At 45.9% G+C, this 25,370-nt stretch overlaps 2 protein-coding genes across 3 annotated transcripts; both read right to left on the bottom strand.

Annotated features, from left to right (window-relative positions):
* Window positions 1-733: 733 nt before the first annotated feature.
* ndufs5 (NADH:ubiquinone oxidoreductase subunit S5) lies at window positions 734-3,322 on the bottom strand. Of its 2 annotated transcripts, none has more exons than XM_079748831.1 (3): window positions 3,264-3,322; window positions 2,286-2,508; window positions 734-985 (listed from the first exon to the last, which is right to left on the bottom strand). In XM_079748831.1, the coding sequence occupies exons 2-3, from the start codon at window positions 2,499-2,501 to the stop codon at window positions 881-883; spliced, it is 321 nt and encodes a 106-aa protein (XP_079604957.1). In that variant the 5' UTR covers window positions 2,502-2,508; window positions 3,264-3,322; the 3' UTR covers window positions 734-880. The 2 variants fall into 2 exon arrangements, with proteins under 2 accessions (XP_079604957.1, XP_079604958.1); XM_079748832.1 differs by having other exon boundaries at window positions 2,286-2,505; window positions 3,264-3,317.
* Window positions 3,323-3,642: 320 nt separating this feature from the next.
* Window positions 3,643-25,204, bottom strand: rnf19b (ring finger protein 19B). The gene is made up of 10 exons (XM_079748830.1): window positions 24,956-25,204; window positions 15,837-17,123; window positions 11,559-11,758; window positions 10,382-10,526; window positions 9,770-9,932; window positions 8,530-8,644; window positions 7,994-8,134; window positions 7,374-7,563; window positions 6,637-6,771; window positions 3,643-6,210 (listed from the first exon to the last, which is right to left on the bottom strand). Exons 2-10 carry the CDS (start codon window positions 16,607-16,609, stop codon window positions 5,571-5,573), a joined length of 2,502 nt encoding a protein of 833 aa, XP_079604956.1. The 5' UTR covers window positions 16,610-17,123; window positions 24,956-25,204; the 3' UTR covers window positions 3,643-5,570.
* Between the last annotated feature and the right edge of the window lie 166 nt (window positions 25,205-25,370).

Genomic DNA, 25,370 nt, shown 5'->3' with positions numbered 1-25,370 from the left:
GTTCGGGCAGCTCGCACTATACCAATCATGGGCAAAGAGCTTGACCGAGCAATGGGCGACGCAGCACAGCAAAGTGTGGGCACCACAGGATGAGAATAACCATTAAACTACCTTGCATTACTACAGACAATGTTTGCAATATTATAAGCAAAACTTAATTGGATGATTGCATATAATTGTTCAAGGAAAAAAGTAGCAATGCTTGTAACTGCAGTACAAACGTTTGACTAGTTGTTTTAAAATGAATAATGCAATATTACCGTTAACTAACCTACTAAATTATAAGCTCCCTTATGCAGTACAGGCATTGGTGAACCAAATGTTCAGGAAGATTGCCATAAGGTAGAACTTAATTAATCAGGCAATTCCAAAAAAAGGGTCTGGTATTTATAGTGTGAATACATAGATTAATTACAATCTAAATGCATGTCACTCAATGTCTTTGTTGTACCCAATAGTCAGCCATCTAAACAGAACACAACTCTGAGGAGCAGTGTATGCTGGTAGAGCAAGACGAGAGGCAAGCTTCAGGCTGGATCCAAACCTACAAAATTCAGGTTTAAGGCTAAAGCCCAAAAAAGTCATGAGTCATAAGTTGAAGTTGGGAAGGTAGGCTTTTTTGTGTACGTTCACCTTGGGTTGTTAACCTACTAATAGTAGTAATAATAATAATAATAATAATAATAATAATAATACAAAAATTGTAGACTTTTATTTAGTTACCATTCTTTCAGGACATATCCATTCGGGGCAAAAAAATATGAGAGAAGGACATGGGGCAATAATAACATTTATTTGCAAACGTGTACAGGTTGGACCAGTAATATGGATATCTGAAGTATAATACACAGCGTTGGGGAGATCTTAGGGATGTGGTCTACTAGGGTGTGTTGTCCGGCTGGCCGGTGTGGTGTGATGGGGTGACGTACGACTTCTCCTTCTCCATCTTGATTCGCTGCTGACGGATGTCATACAGCTTCTTGTGCTGGAAGGAGGAGAGCAGAGGAGGGTAGAGACACAAGAGGAGGGGACGAAACAGAAGGATTGGTTAGGAAAGACAGGATAGTGAGGTGTCAATAGAGGGGAAAAGAGGAGAATTTGTTTTATGTCCATGGTGCATTAGCTATTTATTTGAGTCGACCTTCCCTTATCAGGCCTACATTCTACCCCTTGCTGCAGGGCTTCAATACAGGATCGGTGCAGAGCGATGCAGACCTGGACACACATCATTAGTCATGGCTGTCTGCACCAGACTACAGCTTAGTTGCCAATGCTGACTAATTGTTTCTGAAAGAATTGTCCTAAACACCTTAGGGATAAGTGAATGATGCGTGCAATGTGCATTATTTCTGTATTCATATTGGAATCCCCGGAAAATGGTTAAATATGTTTTATGAACTATATGACGTTTTGTACAGTTGGGATTTCCAACTCTAATTGGGAAAGTCACAAGCCAGAACAATTAAAAGATAATGAAAAGACTTATGATAGACTAAACCCTGTGGCCTATATATCAGGAAAGCTTGCTGAACTAAATTTTGAGAACAACATATACCATTAGGACTGGGGGAGCATACCAACAACATTCAAGTTTGGCTAACCCACAAGACAAACATATATTATATTATTCATTATATACTTGTGGGTCGGACAGGCTTTTAAATGTATTTTTGGATTTATAGGTTTTTGGAAAATTCTTGCCTTCATATGTCAGCCAATATATGAAAGATTAGATTTGATTTATACAATTGCAATGTTATTCACAAGATTATTTTATGGTAATGCCAGGACACTTGGGCTGGGTATTGCCAGGTACCTCACAAGTCAATTAGATTCTTTAGGTCTTCATTCGATTCGATTTCGATTCGATTTGATCCAACTGCTTTGATATCGATTCAATAATATAAGCAGAAGACAAAAATACCTAAATATTATTTAGAATTAACCATTTCAAAATGAATTAACTATTTCATTGTGCTTTAACTAGCAAAAACGGAATACACCATTGTATAGTATTGTTCCTGAGCTAAACTCGAGCATAAAAGTAATAATCATAACATGGACAAATGTAAAAGGGCATGTACATTTAGGAATACTCCCTTCTAGATTACAAAGACTGAGTATGCTTTTTTTTTCTTTTCTTTTTTTTTTAATGGAAATAATCGATTTCAAGAAGTTCTGAATCGAAATTGAATCGAGAACAAATAAATTGCAGTGCATTGATGAATCAATATTTTTACCCAGCCCTACAGGACACTGACTGTTCTGGCTCCGGAGGAACCTACCGTCTTATTCCTGTGCATGCACTCATAGAAGTCCTCCATCTCCAGCTTGCACTCGACCTTTGCGCGTGTCTGGCCGATGCCATGAGCACACTCCAGGAACTCCTTCTCGAAGGCGTGGCAGCGGGCGGCCCGCTTGTGTGGCTGCTCGCCGCTCTGCAGCAGCAGCCAGCGGTCCAGGTCGATACCTAGACGGGACTGGATGTCTATGAAGGGCATGGTGCTGCTGAAGGAGAGGGAGCGAGAGACAGACAGAGAGAGATATGAAAAAAGCCTATAGGGATTCATGGTCAGAATTCAAACTGTTTTTTTGCTAGTTCCATGTGCAGATCAATAATATCATAGTGGACGCTCAAACATGCGAAGATGATGAGCTTGTATGTTGCACCGAGGTTCATTTTTCTGGACCCCTGGTAAACAGACATTTCCTAGAGGCTGAAAAAGGCCATACGAGCATATCATGAAACGTTTAGGTACATCCAATGTAAACTATTCGTTGAGTGTAACATAAAATAGAATGAATAATCAAATATACTTTAAATGGCTCCCTTTGCAAGTGATACTGCGATAAAGACGTATGTGAATTCTTCGTATACATCCATAGCCATCATACTGACTGGGTATTATTATGGATCATGTATCCAGTTAGCATTGTCTAGGTTCGCTTGCTGTTCAGGGTTGCGTCGATCAAATACACTGTACAACTTATTTAGGATTTTGTAGACACATAAAGAAACATGTGGCCGATCTATTAGTTGATTAGTTCATTACAATAAGCACACTATATACGACCGTCTAGTGTCAATCTCTTCGGAGCCCTTGACACAACTTGCTAACATCTGACCAATCTATTATTGTATCCAGTTTTTAAATAATAAGACATTGTTGCAGTTTCGACCTTAGCATATATCACACATCGTATTGAAACCCATATTATGCTGCAATAAGGAGTTCTATGTTCATATGTTTATATATATTTACCCTGTTGTACCCGGTTGTATCGAATTTAACCTTCCTCTATGTACGCGTTATTACTTTACGGCAAAGAAAACCTTTGTCGCAAAAAGGTATTTACGACCTTCATTTACGGCAGCCCTGCGAGAAGAATTAAGTTCTAAATGAAATTGTTTTGGAATGTGCAGTCTTTCAATATTGCATTTTCATTGGTTTATCAAATGATTTTCTATTTTTGATATTTAAAATGTATTAGATTTTATATTAATATATTATAGTTTGCAGTCAAGTCTATAGTTTATGGTTAAGGTAGGAGGAGGGGGCAATGCTGCACAAGCAGCAAAGGCTTCCTTTTACTGTATCATTCACAATGCAAAACACATTTGTTGCAACAAAAGTATTTTATTGAATTTTCCAAAAGTCCACAAATTCTTTCACAGTCCTTAGTGTCCTTAAACGTCTCCCATGATAACACTTACATATTGCTATCTATCTAGACTGTAAACTTCAAACAAGTACAATTCTGTTTTCATGTCTCTTGGCGACAAATCAAATCTCTTCCAGGAATTTGAATTTTAATCTGTGAGACATTTGTAGGGTTTTCTTCCTACAGCCAGGTCAAAACAAGCAGTTACAGGTATCATAAAAACAGATAAAGCCAAGCAATGCCCAGTATGGGTAGATAATTCTGCAACGCTAAAGATATTCCCGCAGACCTTTATGGATCAAATAAACTCCATAAACCAAAATGAAGGTTGATTAGGAAATAAATCTGTGTTAGTATTTGAAAAGTTTAATCCCAAAATGAGTTATACATTTTTTGAAAGCGTATTCAAACAAAGAAGTTGCCTTATGCTATTGAAAGATGGTTTCTTGGTCTGACACAAAATTATGGTTTGAAATTGGTCATGATAAACACGTGTTATATTTTACATTTATTTATGTATTTAAAAGGACAAGATATTGTTTTTGGAACAAAACTTTTACATCGAACATAAGAGGCTTTGTGGTATTGTTTTGTAAAAGGTCCTTTTAATCTTTTCTTCTCCTATCACAGACATTTGATTGGAATCCAAGTAAACTTGCTTAGCGCAAAGACAATGGACAGTGGGTAATAACATTGACAATTGATAAAGTGCACAAGTGCTCATTTAAAAATAAATGACAGTGGGGAAACACACACACACACAATGTCTACAAACAACATTCAAGTGGGTCGGAGGGCAAGTTGGTGTGTGGGTTTGTGTGTGTGTGTGTGTTGTGTTGGTCAGTGAGAGGGGGATCAGCCCCCTATGTCTGTAAGGCCAGAAGTCAGTTATTCAACATGTGCGGCTTTATGTGTCAGCAGCTCATGATAACATCATCATCTCATGGGGCCTTGTTGATCAACCACTGGTTTGGCGTTGGACCATCACAGGGAAAACACGCATGACGCATGGCTCTCCTGTAACCACCTCACCCTATTTCACATCACTCTTTTTCAGCGAGAATGAGAGTGGAATGGATTAGTGTAATTAAATTTCAGTTTTTTTCCCATGGTGATTTACTGTAGAAAAAATTACTATGTCGGAATACACAAGAACAAAATGGCCACTTCTTCCGTTTTCCCACAGTTGTATTTTGTTTAAACCATTGACCGGGTCGTGCGTCACCCTGCGCCGAAAAGTGCTCAGAAAAATGTTGACTGTGTTTATTCTGCTTTCATCCTCTGAAGCAGATAGATGGGGACCGGGGGGTTTTCACTGTGGTCCTACACCTCACACACGAGACACCATGCAGACTGACGCACACAGGAAAAAACACCACCCGTCAATCATTCTATTCATATAAATAGGGGGAAAAAATATACAAAAATACAAAATAAAGAACTAGTCGGACACACAAGCCCCACATTCATTCATCCTGTCAGAAACACAACCCTAATTCTCCCACGTCCTTCACTCACTACTGTGCTCAACAACACCTTGTTTCATCCTTTGTGTTGTTTTCTTTGTTTTTTTGCTTAAGAAGCCAAGGCATTTTGCACCAAGTAGTAAACATAAAAGGTCATCTTATAAATCTCAGAGGTAGTTCCCTGACAACGTACTCGCTGCGGAGGTTAACTGACAACAGGTGCACACGTAAGACAGAAGAACCGGAACACAGAACAAAAGGCAGGCGGCCGTGTACGGAGCAGCCTCTGTGGCTTCAGACAGTGCAGCGGGGAACTGACAATAACAGCTAAGGGAGAAAGCTATGGGACCACGTCTTCAGTGGTGGCGGCGGCGGCGGCTTTGTTAGTTAGGTCCGTTTAGTTTGGAGTTTTTGATCCACCCTGACACAGGGGTGGGTCTTTCAGACGTAGAGGACGACGGTACTGCCGGCGGGACAGTGAAGGCCTTCGGTGGAGGTGTTCAGCGCCCGGCAGGGGGCCTGGGTCTGGGAGGCGGACGAGGCAGGACGGCAGCTCTTTGGGTGCGGGGAGTCGCAGTCATCCGACGTCAACTCGGCGATGTCGTCCGACTGCGTGTCGGACAGCTCCAGGTCGCTGCGGAAGCTCTCGGGCTGCGCCAGGGTAACGTCTCGGGGCCCCTCCCCCAATGAGAGCTCCTGGGGCCCCTCCCCTACCGAGACGTTCCGGGGCTCTTCCCCCAGTGTGAGTTCTCGGGGCCCCTCCCCCAGCACGATGTCCTGAGGCCCCTCCCCCAGGGAGAAGTCAAGGGGCCCCTCCATCGGCATGACGTCCTGGGGCCCCTCCCCAAACGAGACATCCTGGGACCCCTCCCTGAGCGACGCCCCCGAGGGGGACAGCCTGAGAGCAGAGTCGGACAGGGCCCCGCCCCTTCTGGAGCTGCAGTCCTGAGGCTCCTCCCCTCCTGAGCACGTTGCCATGGCAGCGGAGCCAGGGGGTTGGGTCAGGTCCTCCTCGCTGGTCAGGCAGAGATGGCTGGGTTTGGTCTCAATGTCCACCTGGATCTCCAGGTTGGTGCATTCCCTGTAGTAGGAAGGATTTCATGAAGAGATTATATTTATTTATTGGAATAGGGTATAGGTTTGATATATATTAGGGCAGGAAAGTGTGTGGTTTGTCCCAACCGGCCGAAAATTTCGAGGTAGTCTCACAAATCAGACTTCAGATAAGTAAAACTAAAGTCTGATAGCAGACGATGTCAAATCTGGTTTCAATTTCTTCACTTCATATTTGTTTCAACCAATCATGTCCTGGAGGCGGCGATCTGCTAACCGCGTAATTGGCTAGTGTTGAGTTGATATTAAATCAATTCATGATGAACAGAGAGGAAAATAACATAACCGAGAAAAGACCAAAAAAAAGGGAGGAAAATCCAGAGAGATGACAGAAGGCCAGACGCTGAAAAAATAGAATCAAACTCAAATAAGAGACCTCAGGATGATGTCTCACCTGTCAGGTAAGGTGTAGGCGGAGACGATTGAGCCGGCCATGCCCCTGGTGCTCGCACAGTCGCTGCCGGCCCCCAGGCTGCCCGTCTCCCTCTGGGTGCTCTCCTTAGCCAGCTCCCCCACCTGCACCTCCAGCCTGGGGAGGAGACGCGCCAGCACATTCAGCTCTACGCACCCTGGTCTACAACGAGCTTGTTGAGACGCTAACCGGAACCTCAGAGTAGGATGGGAAAACCTCTCAGAGAGCTGTCCAACGTCATCAATGATTCAATGATTGATGAACTTCTCGTGCGTTGATAGTAACAGCACTTCATATCAATGCATTTTCATTAGTGATGCTCTGTGTTCTGTAATGACATTAGTAATGCAATCAATGGATAAGAAGGATGTTTTGAAAGAGCCATAACCTAAGAGTGATTAAGGTGGGACAAAGGGCGATGGCAATGTACATCATGGAAATGTAATGTGTTTCTAATAGTTTGTATGTCCTGCTTACAGAACACGCGTGAAATAGCGAGCATGGATGCTTACATTTAGCAGATTATTGTATAATTTAGCAGTTTTACTTCCAATTAGCAAGGATACCATCAAATGCAGGTATGCTAACAATGAGCAGGGATATCCTTTAGCGGGTAGGCTCACACTGAGGAGGGATGCTAGCAGTTAGCCGGAACGCAACCAGATGGCAGGTATGCTCACACTGAGGAGGGATGCTGTCCCTTACTCACTGACTCTTACCTGCTGTACTTGCCGGTGCGGGTCCCCAGAGAGCCCCCTGCCAGGGTGTTGAAGTGCGGGGCGTCCCCCAGGGTTCCTGGGGCCACAGACAGCCCCTCACTGGGAGTGGTGGTGCTGAGGCCGCTGGCGGCGCCCTCCAGGCTGCTCTCCCCGAGGCTGGGGGACTTGAGGGCACGCCAGGCGTCAGCCACTAGGGAGAGAGAGAGAGGTTGTTACAGCAGCAGTGGGACGACCACTTGGAAGCACACAACTAAAACTGCATTCCAATATATATGGAAATAAATAATAATAAATAAGGGAGAAATATGGTACAGATATAGAGAGACACCAAGAATTAATGAGATTTGAGAAAATGTGGTTTCATCACGTTTCCTTGAAATAATTCTGACTTAAATTAAACAACATTCCCCTGCTCCAGCATGAGACTCACTCATAAGATAACTTTAAAATGTTGCATTAAGAAGAAACTCCTTGTGATCCTGTCATTCTGTGGTTTGGCCTCTCACAATATCCTACTAAGACCCCTTTGGACCCTATATCAGAACTGTCGACCTTCAAATCATCAACAAAAACTCTTAAATCACCTAATCGGAAGGAAGGCCACTGAAACCCCCAGCTACCTGTGATTGGTCCATCGTCCTCATCGAAGTCGATCCGAACGCCACGGCCCTTTTCTCGGCTGACGCCACAACCGCCGCCGCGACACAGCGAGATGGGCACCACTCCGTAGACGTACGCCAGCATGATGGGCACTCCGATGCCTGCTCCCGACGCCCAGAGGAGGAAGGAAAACACGTCTGAACGGGACCGCACTGCACGAGAGCCATGCATTGTGCTGGTCTAATCACCAGGGGGTGCTTTACACTTTAGTCAGTATGCCAAAGGCCAATACAGTACGTACACAGTCCATCTTTAAATAATATAATAGGATCATCATTAGTCCCACAAAGCTCAAGCTATTAATAGAACAATCTTAATCTTAAATATGGATATGAATATAATATGAAAAATACAATCACAATTTATTATGATAATAATATTTTAAATGAATCTAATATTTTAATGATCCATTTCTTTCCATTAATTGAATAAGGAGCAAATGAAAGATATTTCAGTGGATGAAGAAAATGGGGACAGAGGAGAATGTGTAACGAACCGACGCTGACGGCTGCCACGACAGGAGCGCTGATGATTGACAGGGCCACGCCCCCTGTGATGGCCAAGTTGCGTCTGTGGCGAGACGCCTTCCTCAGCTCGTAGTGGGCGTGGATCTGGGACAACAAAGGCGGGAGCTGGTTATTTTTCACCTCTCAAATAATTTGCATAGAATGTTGAACTGAAGACATGGGTATCTGTTGATCTGAAACCGATACCCGTCAGCGTTCCAGACATCTGTCAGCTGCTGTTACACCCAAACCTTCCCCCCCTGGGGATCAATAAAGTGTTATCTTATCGTTCCTTCATCTGTGAAACCGGTCCGTTTTATTTCACTTGACTTGACTTCCCTTGAAGCACAGGCAGCAGAGTGGAGCACACAAACGTGAACTAGTGGTTCCATCGTGTGTGAGAGCTGAGGTATCCTCTGATATATCTGAGGTTACGCTCATCTTGCTCTTTGACTGCGTTTATCTGCAGTTAATCAGATTCGCCACCACAGGTCACAGCAGTCAGATTCTGTATGCAGTCATGGGTTTAAACACCTAGAAACGTTACAACAGTAAGATAAATGAACCCAAAAAAGTTATTTCTGAGTGTTGATATTTCCAAATACATATTATTTTTTTTCAATTATTTGGAGTGAATAAGTTATGCAAATAACCTTCTGGATTCAAATGTTTTGGTATGCTCAGGAACTGACAATAAATGCTCTCATTTCAGGGAAATTCCGAAACTGGTTTCAAAATGAGGGCAGGAATTCATTCAAAAGATATCGAAACCTAGATGAGAATAGTTTCACAATCTGGTGAAAGGGTTTGCATGTGTGTGTAAGTTTTGAAGTTGTGAAAGAACTCATTGAAGAACTTTCATGTATTGCTTCAAAGCTAGAGATTCTCATCTGTGGTTTCTTATGAAAAGAAACCTTAATTACATAAGAATAATTATAAAGAAAGACGATAAAATACCTTTCCTTTCATAAAGATTGTGTTTCCCTCACACACACACACACACACACACACACACACACACACACACACACACACACACACACACACACACACACACACACACACACACACACACACACACACACACACACACACACACACCTTCTCTTTTTCCTCCTCCCTATCTCTCTTCATAAGTGTAAAACCATACAAAGCCTCTTTGGTTTGGTTTAAAGTGCCTCAGAAACGTTCAGGTGGAGGCGGTGTCCCTGCCAGGGGGTGGAGGCTCACCTTGCGGCCCACGTAGACGGGGATGCCGATGACCATGGCGGGCACGGCGATGCCGGCGATCAGCGTGATGCCGATGGGAGCGCCGATCAGCGTTCCCAGCTGCCACAGGATCTTCTTCTTCCTGCTCCACGGCTTCTTCCCCCAGAAGGTGCAGCCGGACGGACTGGGCAGACACACACACACCCACACACAGCAATCATGCAAACACACACACATAAACACAGCATTCACGCAAACACAGCATTCACGCAAACACATACAAAGCACACACACACACACACACGTGTTAAAGTTGTACTCTGACTAGGAGTGAGACAGTGTGTGTGTTTGGTGTGTGCATGCATTCGTGTGTGTTTGTATTCCTGCATTCGTCTGTGTGTGTGTCTGCCTGTGTATGTATGCATGTGTGTACTTCTGCGTTTGTGTGTATAGTAATGCACGAGTGGATTTCTGTGTATGTGCCCATGGATCTGCATATGTATCTTTTCTTGTGCGTATGCGTTTGTGTGCATAATGTGCAGGTTTACATACGGTGTGCGTGTGTGTGGGTGCGTGTGTGTGTGCATACAACTCCCTCTGGGTGTGCGTGTGTGTGTGTGCACGTGTGGGCACCTGAGGTAGTGCAGGTCGGAGATCTCCTTCATGCAGAGCCAGCAGAACTCGGAGCCGCAGACGGCGCAGGTCATGTGATTACAGCTGCCGTCATTCATCTTGATGATGTACGCGCCGCAGCGCGGGCAGGGCTTGATGTCATCAGCTGGGGACCGCAATGCACAGTGGTCAGCTGGACTGTGTGTGTGTGTGTGTGTGTGTGTGTGTGTGTGTGTGTGTGTGTGTGTGTGTGTGTGTGTGTGTGTGTGTGTGTGTGTGTGTGTGTGTGTGTGTGTTTTTCAGCCTACTTTAAAGTAAGGCTGTGGCCGATCACAACAGCTTGTTTCACCGACGCAGTTTAAAGCGGTCGCCATGGAGACCAAATAGGTCCTGTGTCACCGTGTACACACAGCTTCTCTCTTAGGTCAAAACGAATCTGACGTGACTTGCCAAGGCAGATGGTGTGTGTGTGTTTGTTTGTGCAAGTGTCTGTACACAGAATGTGGAAATTGTTATTGTTTGTATCGTGCTGTTAGCGGAACCTCCTCCACTATCTGCCCTTCTCAAAGATAATGAGAACAAATTACACAGACACACACAAACACGCTCTGTACATTTTGTATTAGGCACCGGGGACTCAGTGTTCTGCCTCGTTTCGTCCAAACCGACCATTTTCCTGGCTTTTCCCTGATTCCATCTCCAACGGGTCTCTATCACTGAGCCTGGACCGCTGTCGGGGCTCTACTGTCTTTTGCGCCCGCTGTGTGTCTGCGTATGGACCCCCCCCTCCCCCCCCCCCCCCCCCCCCCCTCCCCCGGCGGCGAGGGGAGACTGTTGGCCGTCGCACGGCGGGGCGTTATATAAATAACAGCTGGTGTTTAGCGGGATATGAGTACTGTGGTGTGTGGATAAAACGGGGTCAATGGAAGGAGGTGGATGGAGCGCTACTCTGAGGTGTGAAACATACATCGGAAAACCATCTGCTTTGAGGAGAAACCGGTTGGCGTGTGTGTTTGCAACCACACACACAGGCACATTGGTAACGTGTAAACGTGTTGGAAAATACATGAGTAAGATGGAAAATGTCTGTCTGTCTGTCTGCCTGCCTGCCTGCCTTTCTGCCTGCCTGCCTGCCTGCCTGTCTGTCTGTCTGCCTGCCTGTCTGCCTGTCTGTCCATGCATCCAGGAGGGCACTCACCGGGCCCCTGCTCCTGCGTGTAGCTGGGGGAGTGGTTGCTGTGCGTGTGCAGGGACTGCGCCCTCTGCTGGCGGGCAGAGTCACAGGTCTGGTTGGGGTGCCAGGCCTGCTTACAGTGGTAGCAGAACTCGGCTCCACAGCCCTCCCTGCGGCACACCAGCCTGGGACAGCTGGCACAGCCCGACGCGATCACCGCAAAGCTGCACCAAAGAGAGGCAGTGGGAGAGGGACAGGGAGAAGAGGAGGGACAGGGAGAGGGAGAGGGAGAAGAGGAGGGAGAAGAGGAGGGACAGGGAGAGGGAGAGGGAGAAGAGGAGGGACAGGTAGGAGAGGAGGGACAGGGAGAGGGAGAGGGAGAAGAGGAGGGACAGGGAGGAGAGGAGGGACAGGGAGAGGGAGAGGGAGAAGAGGAGGGACAGGGAGGAGAGGAGGGACAGGGGGAGGGAGAGGGAGAAGAGGAGGGACAGGGAGGAGAGGAGGGACAGGGGGAGGGAGAGGGAGAAGAGGAGGGAGAAGAGGAGGGACAGGGAGAGGGAGAGGGAGAAGAGGAGGGACAGGTAGGAGAGGAGGGACAGGGAGAGGGAGAGGGAGAAGAGGAGGGACAGGGAGAGGGAGAGGGAGAAGAGGAGGGAGAAGAGGAGGGACAGGGAGAGGGAGAGGGAGAAGAGGAGGGACAGGTAGGAGAGGAGGGACAGGGAGAGGGAGAGGGAGAAGAGGAGGGACAGGGAGGAGAGGAGGGACAGGGGGAGGGAGAGGGAGAAGAGGAGGGACAGGGAGGAGAGGAGGGACAGGGGGAGGGAGAGGGAGAAGAGGAGGGACAGGGAGGAGAGGAGGGACAGGGAGAGGGAGAGGGAGAAGAGGAGGGAGAAGAGGAGGGACAGGGAGAGGGAGAAGAGGAGGGACAGGGAGAGGGAGAGGGAGAAGAGGAGGCACAGGGAGGAGAGGAGGGACAGGGAGAGGGGAGGGACAGGGAGAGGGACAGGGAGGAGAGGAGGGACAGGGAGAGGGAGAGGGAGAAGAGGAGGGAGAAGAGGAGGGACAGGGAGAGGGAGAAGAGGAGGGACAGGGTGAGGGAGAAGGAGAGGGAGGAGAGGAGGGAGGAGAGGAGGGACAGGGAGAGGGAGAAGAGGAGGGACAGGGTGAGGGAGAAGGAGAGGGAGAAGGAGAGGGAGGAGAGGAGGGAGGAGAGGAGGGACAGGGTGAGGGACAGGGAGGAGAGGAGGGAGAGTGATAGAAGTGATAAGGATGGAGGTGAGAGAAAGAGAAAGAGACGAGGATAAGGACATGGGGGAGGGAGGAGAGACAGAGAGAGACAAAGTTCAAAGTCTCGATAGACCACTAAAACATTGTCAAGTTAGATAGGACTCATTATCAAAATTTGAATAAGACATGATCACACTTGGCAAGAGGAAGAAAATTGATGTGGGAATATAACATCTTAGTAAGCAGAAGACGAGTGAGATCAGTTAGCAGTGAAATGTGTCTGGATCTGTTCGATGAGGTCACCCTCCTTCAGGCCCTTACTTTGAGCCTCCACGTTCTGAAGTGTCTGTCTGTCTGTCTGTCTGTCTGTCTGTCTGTCTGTCTGTCTGTCTGTCTGTCTGTCTGTCTGTCTGTCTGTCTGTCTGTCTTTTTGGGTGTGTGAGAGAGAGTTGTACAGTTAAAAACCTCTCTCTCCGTCTTTCAACATTACAGGTTCAATATTCAAAAGGACTTGATTGGCATGGCAAAGGTAAATCTTCATTTCAGAAGCACACACACACACACAAAATTATCTCTTTAATCAGGGATCTACTCCTGTCCTCGTGGCAACACCTCGACACCACATCAATAGTATCCATAGCAACTGGAAGCTAAAGTAGGCAGCTTTGGGGAGATGTTTTCATTGCTATTGGCTACCCTGCCTCGTCAGTCAAACTGGAGTGGATCTGATTTGCTAGACAAGGAGGCGGACATATGTGTGAGTGAGTGTGTGTGTGTGTGTGTGTGTGTGTGTGTGTGTGTGTGTGTGTGTGTGTGTGTGTGTGTGTGTGTGTGTGTGTGTGTGTGTGTGTGTGTGTGTGTGTGTGTGTGTGTGTGTGTGTGTGTGTTACACACAGTTCACCGCCTAAATGATTAAGTGGGTCCAGCAACACCAGGGACAGAAAATAGAGGGAGAATAGAGAGTATTCATTTCAACACAAACCTATAGAGTTATATCTCTATCCATCTTAATCACATACTCTATTGACTTTACTGTACACTCATCAATATGCCGGTAATAATCTTGCAGTCAACTGTCAACAACGCGTTGCAAGGTCTGCCAGAAAAAATAAGCAATTTCAACTGTCAACATATTGCTCAGAGGCGTGCAATAAAAGATGAAAGTAGGGAACCACACTGTCCAAGTGCATTTACAGGTTCGATTTTGTATTTGGTCCGGGGTAATACAACACAATGTTGCAGCTTTGAGTTTGATTTGGGAAATAATATGATATTGTGTCAGTAAAATGTCAGCTTTTAAAGAGGGAGAGAGACAGGATAGTGTTGATCTTCATCCACCACACAGACTTGATAAAGCCAATAAACTCTCTCTTTATATAGAATCCTAGAAAGAGGCGATAAATTAGAGACTAGCAAGCGGTTAGCAGGCCTTTGGCCGACCGTGCATTTCTCCCTCTCTCACTCCCTTATGAACAACGAAGGTCAACTCTCTCCCTCTCCCTCCCTACCGCTCTCGCTCTCCCTGCCTCTCTCTAGGGTTAGTTCTACCTCCCACGACCCCTCTATCTCTCTCTCTCTCACTCTCTCTGTTTTTGTACACGCAAGCACACTACCACTCTCTCTTTCTCTCTCTGTTACAGAAAACAAGTCTACCACTGAATAAGCAGTTGAACCTGCTGTTAAAGTAATTGGGCCAGTTCGGGTGAATCACAGCTCTGGTGTAAGACCCTGGACAGTCCCCTGTAGATATCTAGGTCATCCCCTGCCCACGACAGAGCTGCTGACTCCAGTAACACACACACAAACGCGCGCACACACTTTTTTGTTTAACCAAAACAATCTGTCAAGGACTTTCCCTACCACATTGCCAGTAAAATAACTCCCAAAAACAGCGGATATTTATGTTCATATTCATTCCTCTTCCTTTCGATAAGCATTCACACACACACACACACACACACACACACTCACACACAGATGGAGAGAAAGAGAGAGAGAGAGAAACAGAGGGATTGAGGTAACAGAATACGTAGATAGGAAAAGCATCTACTGGCCGAGATTGGGCATGAAAGGGAGAAAGGAGGAGGTGGGAGGAGGTGCTAGAACTAACACTCAGGATTCCTTGAGCCAGGGCCTACATCTATCATCTATCTTTTTGCTCTATCATCATAGAGGTATAGTAGAAAACACTAAACAATCGCCACACTTTAAAACCAAAATCAACTAGTAACTGGATTTACCTGTTGCTGTCTAACAGGAACAGGACGTGGTGGAGAGGGAAAAGCCCATTTGAGGTGGATTAACACGGCAGGGTTAGGTTTCCCCCTCGTCAGTTACTGAAGGAACATACTTAAAGATCTCTGGCAACGCAACCTGGTAAACAAACTTGCGAGTCATCAAAGGGTGTGTGTGCTTCTGTGGTAAAGTGTGAGTGCTAGCCATTTCTCACAGGTTTGGACCTGTGGAGTATTTGAATTAAATTCAGCTCTTGGTAATCATGAGGCTGTTCCAAACAAAATAATGAGCCAAACGAAAACCTTGAGATGTCTTTCTTTGTTTTTTATGGTCTGACTCCAGGGTTAGCCTATATTCCCTGGAAGATAAGATTGTGAAATGTTTTTACTGTTGGACTTAGAACACAAATTAATCATACACAGATAATGGAGCACCACTAGTAAATAAAGAAGAACGTTAGTTTGTAAACAGAAGAATGATCATAACAATCACGTACAGATAAAGGTGATTATTATATTGATATGATGATATGAGACTAAATATGAAGGAGGTCATTCAGATTTGAAACGTTACCGATATGCGACCAAAAATATTAAGGGATTTTGATAAACCATATTGAAAACATTATTTAGTGAGGCCAGGAGATACGGTTACGATGGTTTGATCTTCCTGGTATCGTCCTGTAAGATCTTGAATAATTAACTGACATAAGAAAGAACGAAAGAAGGGCTCAACATATCCATCAGCGCACTTTTACCAACAACTGCTTCCGATAACTTGTGAAAAATTGTTACCATAACGACTGCATCACGACCATTGATTTTTTTTCGCATCTCTTACCCGCAGTCGGGCGCCGGGCACCAGCGGCAGTCGGGGTCGGAGGCGAGGCAGCGGCGGAGCAGGAACTCCTCGTACTTCTCCAGCAGCGCGGCGTCCTGCAGGATGTCGGCCACCTGCCGCGGCACCAGCCGCTCGGCGCACTCGGGGCAGCTGAGCTGCACACGGCTCTCCGTGATCTCAATGCGCAGGTACTGCCGCAGGCAGCCCAGGCAGGAGCGGTGGCCGCAGCCGTGCAGCGCGGGCAGCTGCCGGGCGGGCTGCCGCACCAGGCACAGGGGGCACTCCAGCTGCTCCGCCTCCCCGGGGCCCCCGCCCGCCACCGCCAGGGAGGCCCGGCTGGAGGAGAGGGCCTGGGACGGGGTGGGGCTGCCGGGGTCGGCCGTGGTGGCGGAGGAGGTGAGCGGTTTGTAGGGGGAGGTCGTGACGAAGGCGGCGGCGGCGGCGGCGGCGCCAGTGGTGGTGTTGGTGGAGGTGTTGTTGTTTGTGGCTGGGGCCGACACCGGCACCACGGCGGCGGCAGGATGGTGTTGGAGGGCGGAGGGCATGTTGGGGATGGTCGGGAGGAGCTGCTGCAGCTGTTGGTGGTGGTGGTGGAGCTGCTGGACAATGCTGGGGCTGGGCGCCCCGGACTTGGTGCGTCTGGAGCTGCGCTTGCCGTGGAAGAGGCTGTGGAAGGAGATGCGTCCCGGGCGCTTGCCCGACGCACGGCACTTTGGGTTTGGGGTGGCGCTCACAGAGGCGTGGGGCGACTCCAAGTCCTTCTCCGATCCCATATTCTTACTGTGATGTTGGCTACACGCCTGCACTGGAAGCTACAGGGTTACACTTTTGACCACACACTCTTTCTCTCTCTGTCTTTCACCCACTCACACAGGCGCAGTCCTCTGGGGAAAGCAGAACTGGAATGCAAATACAGATATGACGTCTTCGAGTTACTGTGAATTCACGACGTCAGTCTTCCAGTCACAACACAGGGAGCCTGACGCAGAGCAACGGCAGGACAGACCGATCTCGTAGAGGAATTCAGCTCAACCTAAACAGGGCAACTCTAAAACTCAAACATTAAAAAACACATTGTATGACTGAGCTTATACAAAGTAACAAAGTACAAACTGTTGTCCAGCTGGTTTAGAAAGACACTGAGAACATTAAATCTCTCTCCAGAGGGTAGAAAAATGGTCCGATCCACAGAGGGAAACGCAGTTCTGTCAGAGAATCGTAATTCCACCGTTTCCTCTCAGAATTCCTCTTCAGTCGTCTGTGTCTCTCCTTCTCCCTGTTTCTGTCCTGTGTGTGAGAAAGAGAGAACAGGAAGTTAACACAAAGAGCATGCTCAGTGACCTGCCTCTCTCTCACTCCTCCCTTCACCTCCTCTCCCCTCCTCCCTCCCTCCCTCCTTCACTAAATACACTCTTGTTTGCAGCGCCTCTTTAACATTTCTCTATTAACTCAAAAGAAATGGAAGATATAATCTGGCAGGAGTAATAGACTAACACAAGCTCACCATCTCTCTCACACATACACACACACACACACACACACACACACACACACACACAAACACACACACACACAATATTCCATTAATAATAAGCCAGTAATGTATCCCGACTGAGATATGAGAAGCACAGAGAACCAGTGTTCAAATGACCCCAAACACACCTTAGTCTTTGTCTGTTTACTCTGTCATTGATTTATTAAAAAACACCCTTCTTCACTAGCCCCCGCTCACCTGTCATTCAATATCACTCGCCCGCTATCTCTCTTCCCTGCTCACGGGTGCCTTCTCTGTCAGTGTGAGCTCTCTCGTTATCTCTTCCTTTGAAGCTTAATGTCACTCGCTCTTTCCCTCTCTCTGTCGTCACTCTCTCTCTCTCTCTTTCTCTGGAGGACCGCAAGCTCTTCTTCCACTTCACACTGCACTGCCAGTGTGGTTTCCATGGCGACGCTCACTATGAGCAAGGCAAACAGCGGCTCGCTCTGTGACTCTGGCACTTATGGAGTTGTTGAATCCCCCACATACACACACTTACATTTCATTAAAGAAATAAATGACATGTATGTACACGCACAGTTAAATTTGTCAACTACAGCCCATTGACGGTAATTACTGTCAATACACTGGTGTGGTGGTATTGCTATAGGAGAAGAGCAGACATTTGTTTCCAACATACGATCAGCAAAACAGTCAGTCAAAGTCAGCATGCCTGGAAACACCATCGACAACACACTAGTGGTGCTTGAGATAGCTCATCTAATCTATCTCCTACATCTGTTCGCAGCTTAGAGAGAGAGAGAGAGAGAGAGAGAGAGAGAGAGAGAGAGAGAGAGAGAGAGAGAGAGAGAGAGAGAGAGAGAGAGAGAGAGAAGGGGCTCAGAATGCAACGTGACCAGCTTGTTATCTGTGTTCCTGAGACAGAACACTTCTGTTTCCTCCTCTATGAACAGGGGGGGGTGGAAGCTCAGACCACCATGCCATGAGTACAAAGGAGGAGGTGATAACACCCACACACACACCCCAAAGAAAACCTACCTTCAAGTACAGTTCTGAATCTATGATGATTTGGCCGGATTTCCCCCACACTAAACACACACACACAAACACACACACACACACACACACACACACAGGGTTGTGTTAGTTAAACCACCTAAAGTGTGTGTAATGCTGCCTAAGGTATCAGCATGTGGGATCTGAGTGTCCACACTGTGCGGCCCTGAGTGACTCAACCCGACCAAATATGGACGTTTGCTCGGACTTGTTCATCCCAATGAAGTCGGGGACCGTACATACAAAGACAGGCGTGTGCTCGTATGTATGCGTGCCTGCGATGTAGCAACCAGTCTTTCTGCTATCCACACGTCTGTCTCATAGAATGATACACACAGTGGATACTTGTGTGTATGGCAGATGGATATGAAGAGACCGAGACCTTACTCCTACTCTACATCTGTTGAAATGCATCTCTCTCCTCCCCACACACAGACACATACACACACACACTTTGGTGCCCTGATTCCCTGATTTAAGACAGCTCCCTCGATCCAAAATATGTGTGCACGAGACAGGGCTTGCCTGTGTGTGTTCACGTATGCATCTGCCAGCACATCTTGCATTGTTTCCTTCACCGCCTATCTGCCTGTCTGCCTCCCGGCCTGTCCATCCATGTTTGGCTCTGCTCAGCTCTATTGTATGCAACGATCTCCGCGACATGTTTTGGAGACTAAAGATCCAAAATGTTTTATTTGCCAATGCAACATAGTGCACTGGAATTATTTTATTTCAAACCAAATCCAAAAAAAATATTTTAAATAGATTCAATACAAAAAACTCTAAATAACACAAATAAAATGTGAACAATTGGATCACATAAAAAAAAAGTACAAAAATGTAATTAATTTTTAGAAATGATGCATTGATGAAAAATATTTAAGTCCAGTGATGAAGGTATTATATGTCATTCCTGCCTCTAAGGAGTCTTTCAATCAAACAAATGACAAAAGACGTAGTTTGATGACGTAATGAAGTAGCTGGGATCTGTTGTCTGTTGGGGAGCTGCTTTCTTCCCCACCATTGCCGGTAAAAAAATCAATTGGACATGACCCATGCAGAAATCCTTTTAACGGATGTGGTATTGTATTAAGTTATCAGAGAAAACGTTAACTTGATAACGTTATCAAGTTAACGTTACTAAGGAAATGCTACTAAGGAAACACTAACTTGCTGTCTTACCGTTAAATTTGTTGATTCCCCTTACAGCTAACGTTTTGTGGCAGTTCAATGATGGGGTAAACCAGCAATGTTATCAAAGCAGAATAATAAAAATAAGATTAGGATTGTATTGTACGCTATTGTGATGTTATAACGTTTCTGTAAGCATGGGCTAGGTGGCAGCACATCATAGGAAGCTCGATTAATATTGAAATATCATATCAATAAATAAGGGCCATTCTGAATAATTGTTTCGAGGGTTGCCCCGGAAGTTAGGGGGTACTGGAGATATGACACCATTGACAGGAGACCAAATGAAACACACACTTGCCCTGAATAAAACAACAGAGTTCTCTGTGTTTGAACATTGTTGGAAACATTTTGGATAATATAAGTACACAACTCAACTAAATGCATAACATAGGTCTAGTCATTTTAAGACATATTATACCTTTAAGCATGATGAATGCGTTTGGAAATAAATGCTGTTTGTATGCTTCATGGTCTTTTCAAATCTCGGTGGGAAGAAATGTCTATCTGTGTTTTCTCCCAACATCATAAATGAATAGACTGGCACTGAGTGTACCAACCTCAAGGAACGTCCCGGTAGTTGGATCCGATTCCATTGGCAGACGTCTGCGTAATACTGCTGAACAATGCATCAGACCGAGCTCAGGGTTCCATGTTGAGATCTGGCCTAGCAGTGGAGGGCTGATGGATGATGCCCGGCAGCTACCAATATCTCCACAAAGTGCTGCTCACTGTGGTTTAGGGGTTGCTATGCCAACTCTGGTAATTGAAGTGATCTTTCTTGATTGGTTCTAATGTGTGTGGGTGTATGGATGGGTCTCTGTCATCATTTGAAAGAAGACAATATGTCTATGAGGCATGTTTGTCACTCTCCCTTGATGCAGTTATTTTAGGTTAAATAACACACTTAATTCACCCAATAACCAGCCTAACATCTGAAAATCACACAGATGTCCCAAGCGTGCATAAACATGCATAGGCCAAAAACACACATTATGTTACAGGGGTGGTCTCTGGGTTTGCTGACACGCACACGCAACACACACATACACTCGTAGACAGAGACGCACACACACACTCACACAGTATTAATGTGAGGCTGGGGAGCAGAAAAGGCAAGCAGCAGCAGGGCAGGACGTAGAGCAAGAGGGTTGCTTGTGTTCAATCCCTGTATACTCCTTTTTAACTGTTGACCAAGAAACTCAACCCCCAAAGCAGGTGTCTGCCTTGCGTGCTTTAATCTGTCTGGTGTGTAAATGTCCATGTGAATGAGTGCATGTGACAGTGCTTTCAGGGGCCCCAGTGGAGGATAAGAAAGGTAATATACAAATGCAGCCGGAGCCTGAAGGCTGTGCAAGAGGATATAGAATCAGTGGCACACTTAATTAGCTTGCTTGCAGAAGCGCTCCATAAAACCTGCCTAATCTAGGATCTGGAGACAGAGAGCGATTGAGCTCTTCTGCTGCGATCTCTACACGGAACAGGTGGTCTCCACCGCCGATATGTACTGCATATTCATTTTTATGACTGCCAGTTAGATCACCATCTTTCTGTTTTTTTCTTTCACACAAGCAGCTACTATTATGTGTTCCTTGCATCCTTCTCTTGAAAAACAAAGGATTATCTGGGATGTTTCTCTCTGCATCACAGTACATGCTCTTCAATGGACTCCGACTGAAAGTGTGAGAATTCGAGGTGAATTCAGGAAGTGTATTTGTAATTAGCTTCAAGGGAGGACCTCCTTATCCGTTTCTCAATATTTCCTAAACAGCTTTTTGCCTGAAAGCAAATGTTGCTTTTGGCCTCAGTCTCTGAAACAAGCTTGTTATTCTATCCCATGCCGAGGTTCACTTTTAAGAATTTCGCTGTATTTATCTTCAGAAATACTTAATTTGCTATTTAAAATATTTTGTCTGTGAAATAAGGGGACGACTGGCTGGTTGACTGACTGAATGATTAACTAGTTCATGAGATCATTCAATCTGGCCAAGATGTCTTTCTGGCAGGAAAAGCTGAATCTTGGTCTGGGAATTTCCTCTGCATGTATTGTATTGAACTGTATACATTTGGCTGACTGTATTCATTTCCTTGCTCAAGGATTAATGAAAGAGCCCAGAGCTGTTGCTGGGGTTCTCACCAAACTGTGAGTGCTGCTGTGCGGTTGAGTCTGCCGTGCTGTCCTCCGTCGGGTTCTCACACTGAACCGGTAGCAGTCCAGTCTCCACGCCCACTCTTTATTGACCAAAGAAGAAAAACCAAACTGCCATCCTCAGACCCTTCGTTTGTGAACAAACACATTAACAATAATGTCAATGTTGAAGGTTTTGGTTACCATAAGACTCTGACGCCTTGAAGGCGGGCTGTTATCTACCTTTCTGTGGGTCTTTTGTTCTTCCATGGCCCAATGTTGCCATGCTAAATGTCAACATGCACCGTGTCCCTGGCATTTGTTCAGCTGGGATGTGAACAAATGTGCACACGTGCACACAAACAAACACACACAGCCAAAGCAACTTGCAATGAGGCAGAAGCAGGTCCCACACACACACAACAAACTGGAAAAGTGTAGCTATGAAAACACACATTTGAGTGTGCATGTGTGCGTGTGTTCTTGGAGGAAGTGTGTGTGTGTGTGTTCGGACTTTCTGTGTCTCTCTGCCAAGGTCATAGGATGATTACAAATGATAAAGATAGAAATTGCTCACTCAGTGTGTTGTTGTGTGTGGTCTATTCCGAAAAGAGCCAGCAAAGAGTATTTCCTCTGACGTCAAACATCCCTTTGCGTCCAATGACAAAAAAGCTATTATGTAGAAGTATTTCTTCCCCTATGGTTTAGAGAGCACGATTGGGGTGAGTGACCATTGTTTATATATCCTTTTTCAGTGGAATTTTTTTTTTTTAGTAATGTGCCGTCACAGACATTTTCCTTCTGCTTTCATTATCTATTGACTCCCTTGTCCCCCCTCGTCTGACGACCTTGATTCCTGTTGTCACACTATCACACAGTCCGGGGTGTTAATGGACTAACCACAGGCCATATTCCATCACACTATCTCCGCCTTTTCTATCCTGCCTTTTTAGCGAAAACATACTTTGCCACCAATATAACAAAGAGAAAAGCATAGTCTCTGTGGTTTACCGTCTACATATTCACCACTCCATTTGTTCGATTGTCTCGCAGATTAAAAAGGTGTGTGTTTGTGTGAGTGGGGGTTTGGGGTTGGGAATCAATATGCAGCTCTATCTCAGTCACTATTTTGCAACGCTATACAGTGAATGTTTAACATTTCCACAACATGGCTCTCTGTCACCTATCGATCAGGAGACTGACAGAGAGCCATTCTCTTTAGTGACAGAGGAGAGAGCGCAGGCACGCACACACAGCAACACATCTCAATCATTATGCCCCAGACACCTTTGACAACTGCACTCCCAGCTGAGGCTGAGACCAGTAAAGTATACCATCAATATTAGAGATACTACCAAAAATAGCCATGGACACCCCCGTCTGAAGTGCAGGCGGGATGGAGATATCACGCACACGGTTTTCTCAAATAATACGAGTACTAACCATCTCTTGTGAGTCAGTGTACTTTAGCATAGCAACAAATGTATGATACATACAATTATAGTGATGCAACCACTCCCCAGGTAAGTCAGTCCACACACACGGTCCAGGTATCATGGGGTTAGGGCTGCAGGGTGCTATAATTAGAGATGTGTTCAGGAGCGACAGCGGTCGGTTGCTGAATGTTTAATGTCAAACCTGCAGGCCTCACAGTGGAAAAGAGCAACTCTCTGAAAGGGGGGGCACACACGCACACACACACACGCACACACTTCCTGAATCTAAGATAAGAATAGAAATGGATCAGGTTATATATATGCATTTACTATATATTCTATATATACTCCAGTGTGTGTGTGTGTGTGTGTGTGTGTGTGTGTGTGTGTGTGTGTGTGTGTGTGTGTGTGTGTGTGTGTGTGTGTGTGTGTGTGTGTGTGTGTGTGTGTGTGTGTGTGTCCAAAGCAAATCCCCATCCAGGAACGAGTAACATAATGGACGGACGCTCACGCGCAGTTCCTGGCTTTGGCCGGTAAACGTAGCCCAGTATTGATACAGGAAGTCATATCGACACAGGATGAGGTCATCCCTGTGGTTAGACGACCAGACAAAATGAGGAACTGGCTCCATATGTACCTGCTGGGGTTATTCAGTGGCTAGGGGCCCAGGTGTCCATTGCAAGACTTCCTGAATGTAGTGGTGAGACCAACGCAGTCTATTTTCCCAGTGTTTTCAAAGACATAAAGAGATCTGACATTATGAAATTCATGGAAAGACCATACTTCAATTTGTCGTACATGTCAGGTTTAAATCCAGGTTTGTTTTGCTTGTCTTTTGTTAATTTTCCAGGATACTTTACTTAAGTGATTAAGTGAAAACATGTTAAGGTCTACTAGGTCTAAAGGCCTTCCTATCTGCTAATGTATGCCTAAAGGTAGGCCGCAGACAATGACTGGGGATCGAACCTAGTAGGCCTACCTTTCATTTGAAAACAGTGTTGACCTCAACACAATCCCGCCAGCTCCTGTAGGACTTTATAATATTACCAATGACACAACAGAAATGGTCCACCTTGTATCAAATGGTATAAATGTAATCGATCTGATCCAATTCTCTCTCTGAGGGCGAATTTTCAAACCCATTCTACTCATGACACACATACATGGAAGTCTGTCCCATTGGTTTAATACAATCCAGCCCAGTTAAAATTCTCATTTGCAGCAAATGGAAGAGGATAGGAAACAGACGGGGTATTACTGATTGTTGGAAATAGTCATATCATTTCAAAGATTATACAGTAGTACTTTGAATTTTGATGCAACTTTGGGAGACATCGATTTTGTCAGTAGCCTATTATCTACGTCAACCAAAATCGACCTTTGCTTTTATCCAAGGCATTATTTTGGCAGGGCTGACTACAAAGTCTTTCGGATCCGTGGGTTAACCAAACACATCGATATTAAACACTGACGAGTTTAATCTAGCCTCCCGGAACACTACAGAAAGGACAGCCTCAGAAATCACTAATCAATAGTGTCATCGATTATCAATATCAGGAAGTTTGACTCTCCTCTTAAATGTGTTTAACATGCCATAAAGCGTCAGTAGCGTCATGGTCCACATGTGTGTGTGGGTCGCCCCCACACCCTTACACGGAGGTGCTGAGGCTAGAATGACGAGACGAGACGGATCCCCTTCTCCTCGATGGAGCTCAAATGCAACGTAGAAGGACGTCTCTAAAAGCCTTGGATTTGTACGAACGACTTACGATATATACCGAAAAGCGACTTACATCTGGAGACTTTCACTCACCTCAGAGAGAAGATGATGCTGACCAGAACCAGAACTGTGTGAAACGGGAGAGCGTTGGGGGCAATGCGCAGTGGCCACTTCTGGGCGGAATGAAGTCCTTCAACTGGCAAATGGGCTATTTCCCCTACAACATATCAGCTACCAATTTCCGTATAAATAGCAATGTTCTCTGTCGTTAAATTACTGCCCATTTGCGTTGCCGGCGTCTTCCCTCTTTGAGAGCGCAACGATCTCTGCCGTTGCTGTCGCTCGAGCGTCACCGTCACGATGGAAAGGTGGATCTTTTAGATCCCAGGGACCGAACGTACAGTGGGCGGTACCTTTGACTCTTAACAGCCAATCACTGACTGGTTAGTAATGGAGCGAGGTACCGCCAACTGCGATTTGCTGGTAACTGAGAGGGACCGCCCACTGC

Source organism: Pollachius pollachius, assembly GCF_949987615.1.
Source record: "Pollachius pollachius genome assembly, chromosome: 13".
Lineage (NCBI taxonomy): Eukaryota > Metazoa > Chordata > Actinopteri > Gadiformes > Gadidae > Pollachius > Pollachius pollachius.
The sequence above is the reverse complement of the archived record's forward strand: the minus strand, read 5'-3'. Positions and strand labels throughout refer to the sequence as shown.

What these genes read in the sequence shown, in the direction of transcription:
- ndufs5 (XM_079748831.1), bottom strand. Translation starts at nt 2,501, where the DNA reads ATGCCCTTCATAGACATCCAGTCCCGTCTAGGTATCGACCTGGACCGC. An exon ending in GCATGCACAGGAATAAGACG is followed by an intron (nt 986 to 2,285) that starts GTAGGTTCCTCC and finishes TCCTCCTTCCAG; the next exon opens with CACAAGAAGCTGTATGACAT.
- rnf19b (XM_079748830.1), bottom strand. Translation starts at nt 16,609, where the DNA reads ATGGGATCGGAGAAGGACTTGGAGTCGCCCCACGCCTCTGTGAGCGCC. An exon ending in CACGCAGGAGCAGGGGCCCG is followed by an intron (nt 10,527 to 11,558) that starts GTGAGTGCCCTC and finishes TGCGGTCCCCAG; the next exon opens with CTGATGACATCAAGCCCTGC. An exon ending in CGTGGCAGCCGTCAGCGTCG is followed by an intron (nt 8,135 to 8,529) that starts GTTCGTTACACA and finishes CGTCGGGAGCAG; the next exon opens with GCATCGGAGTGCCCATCATG.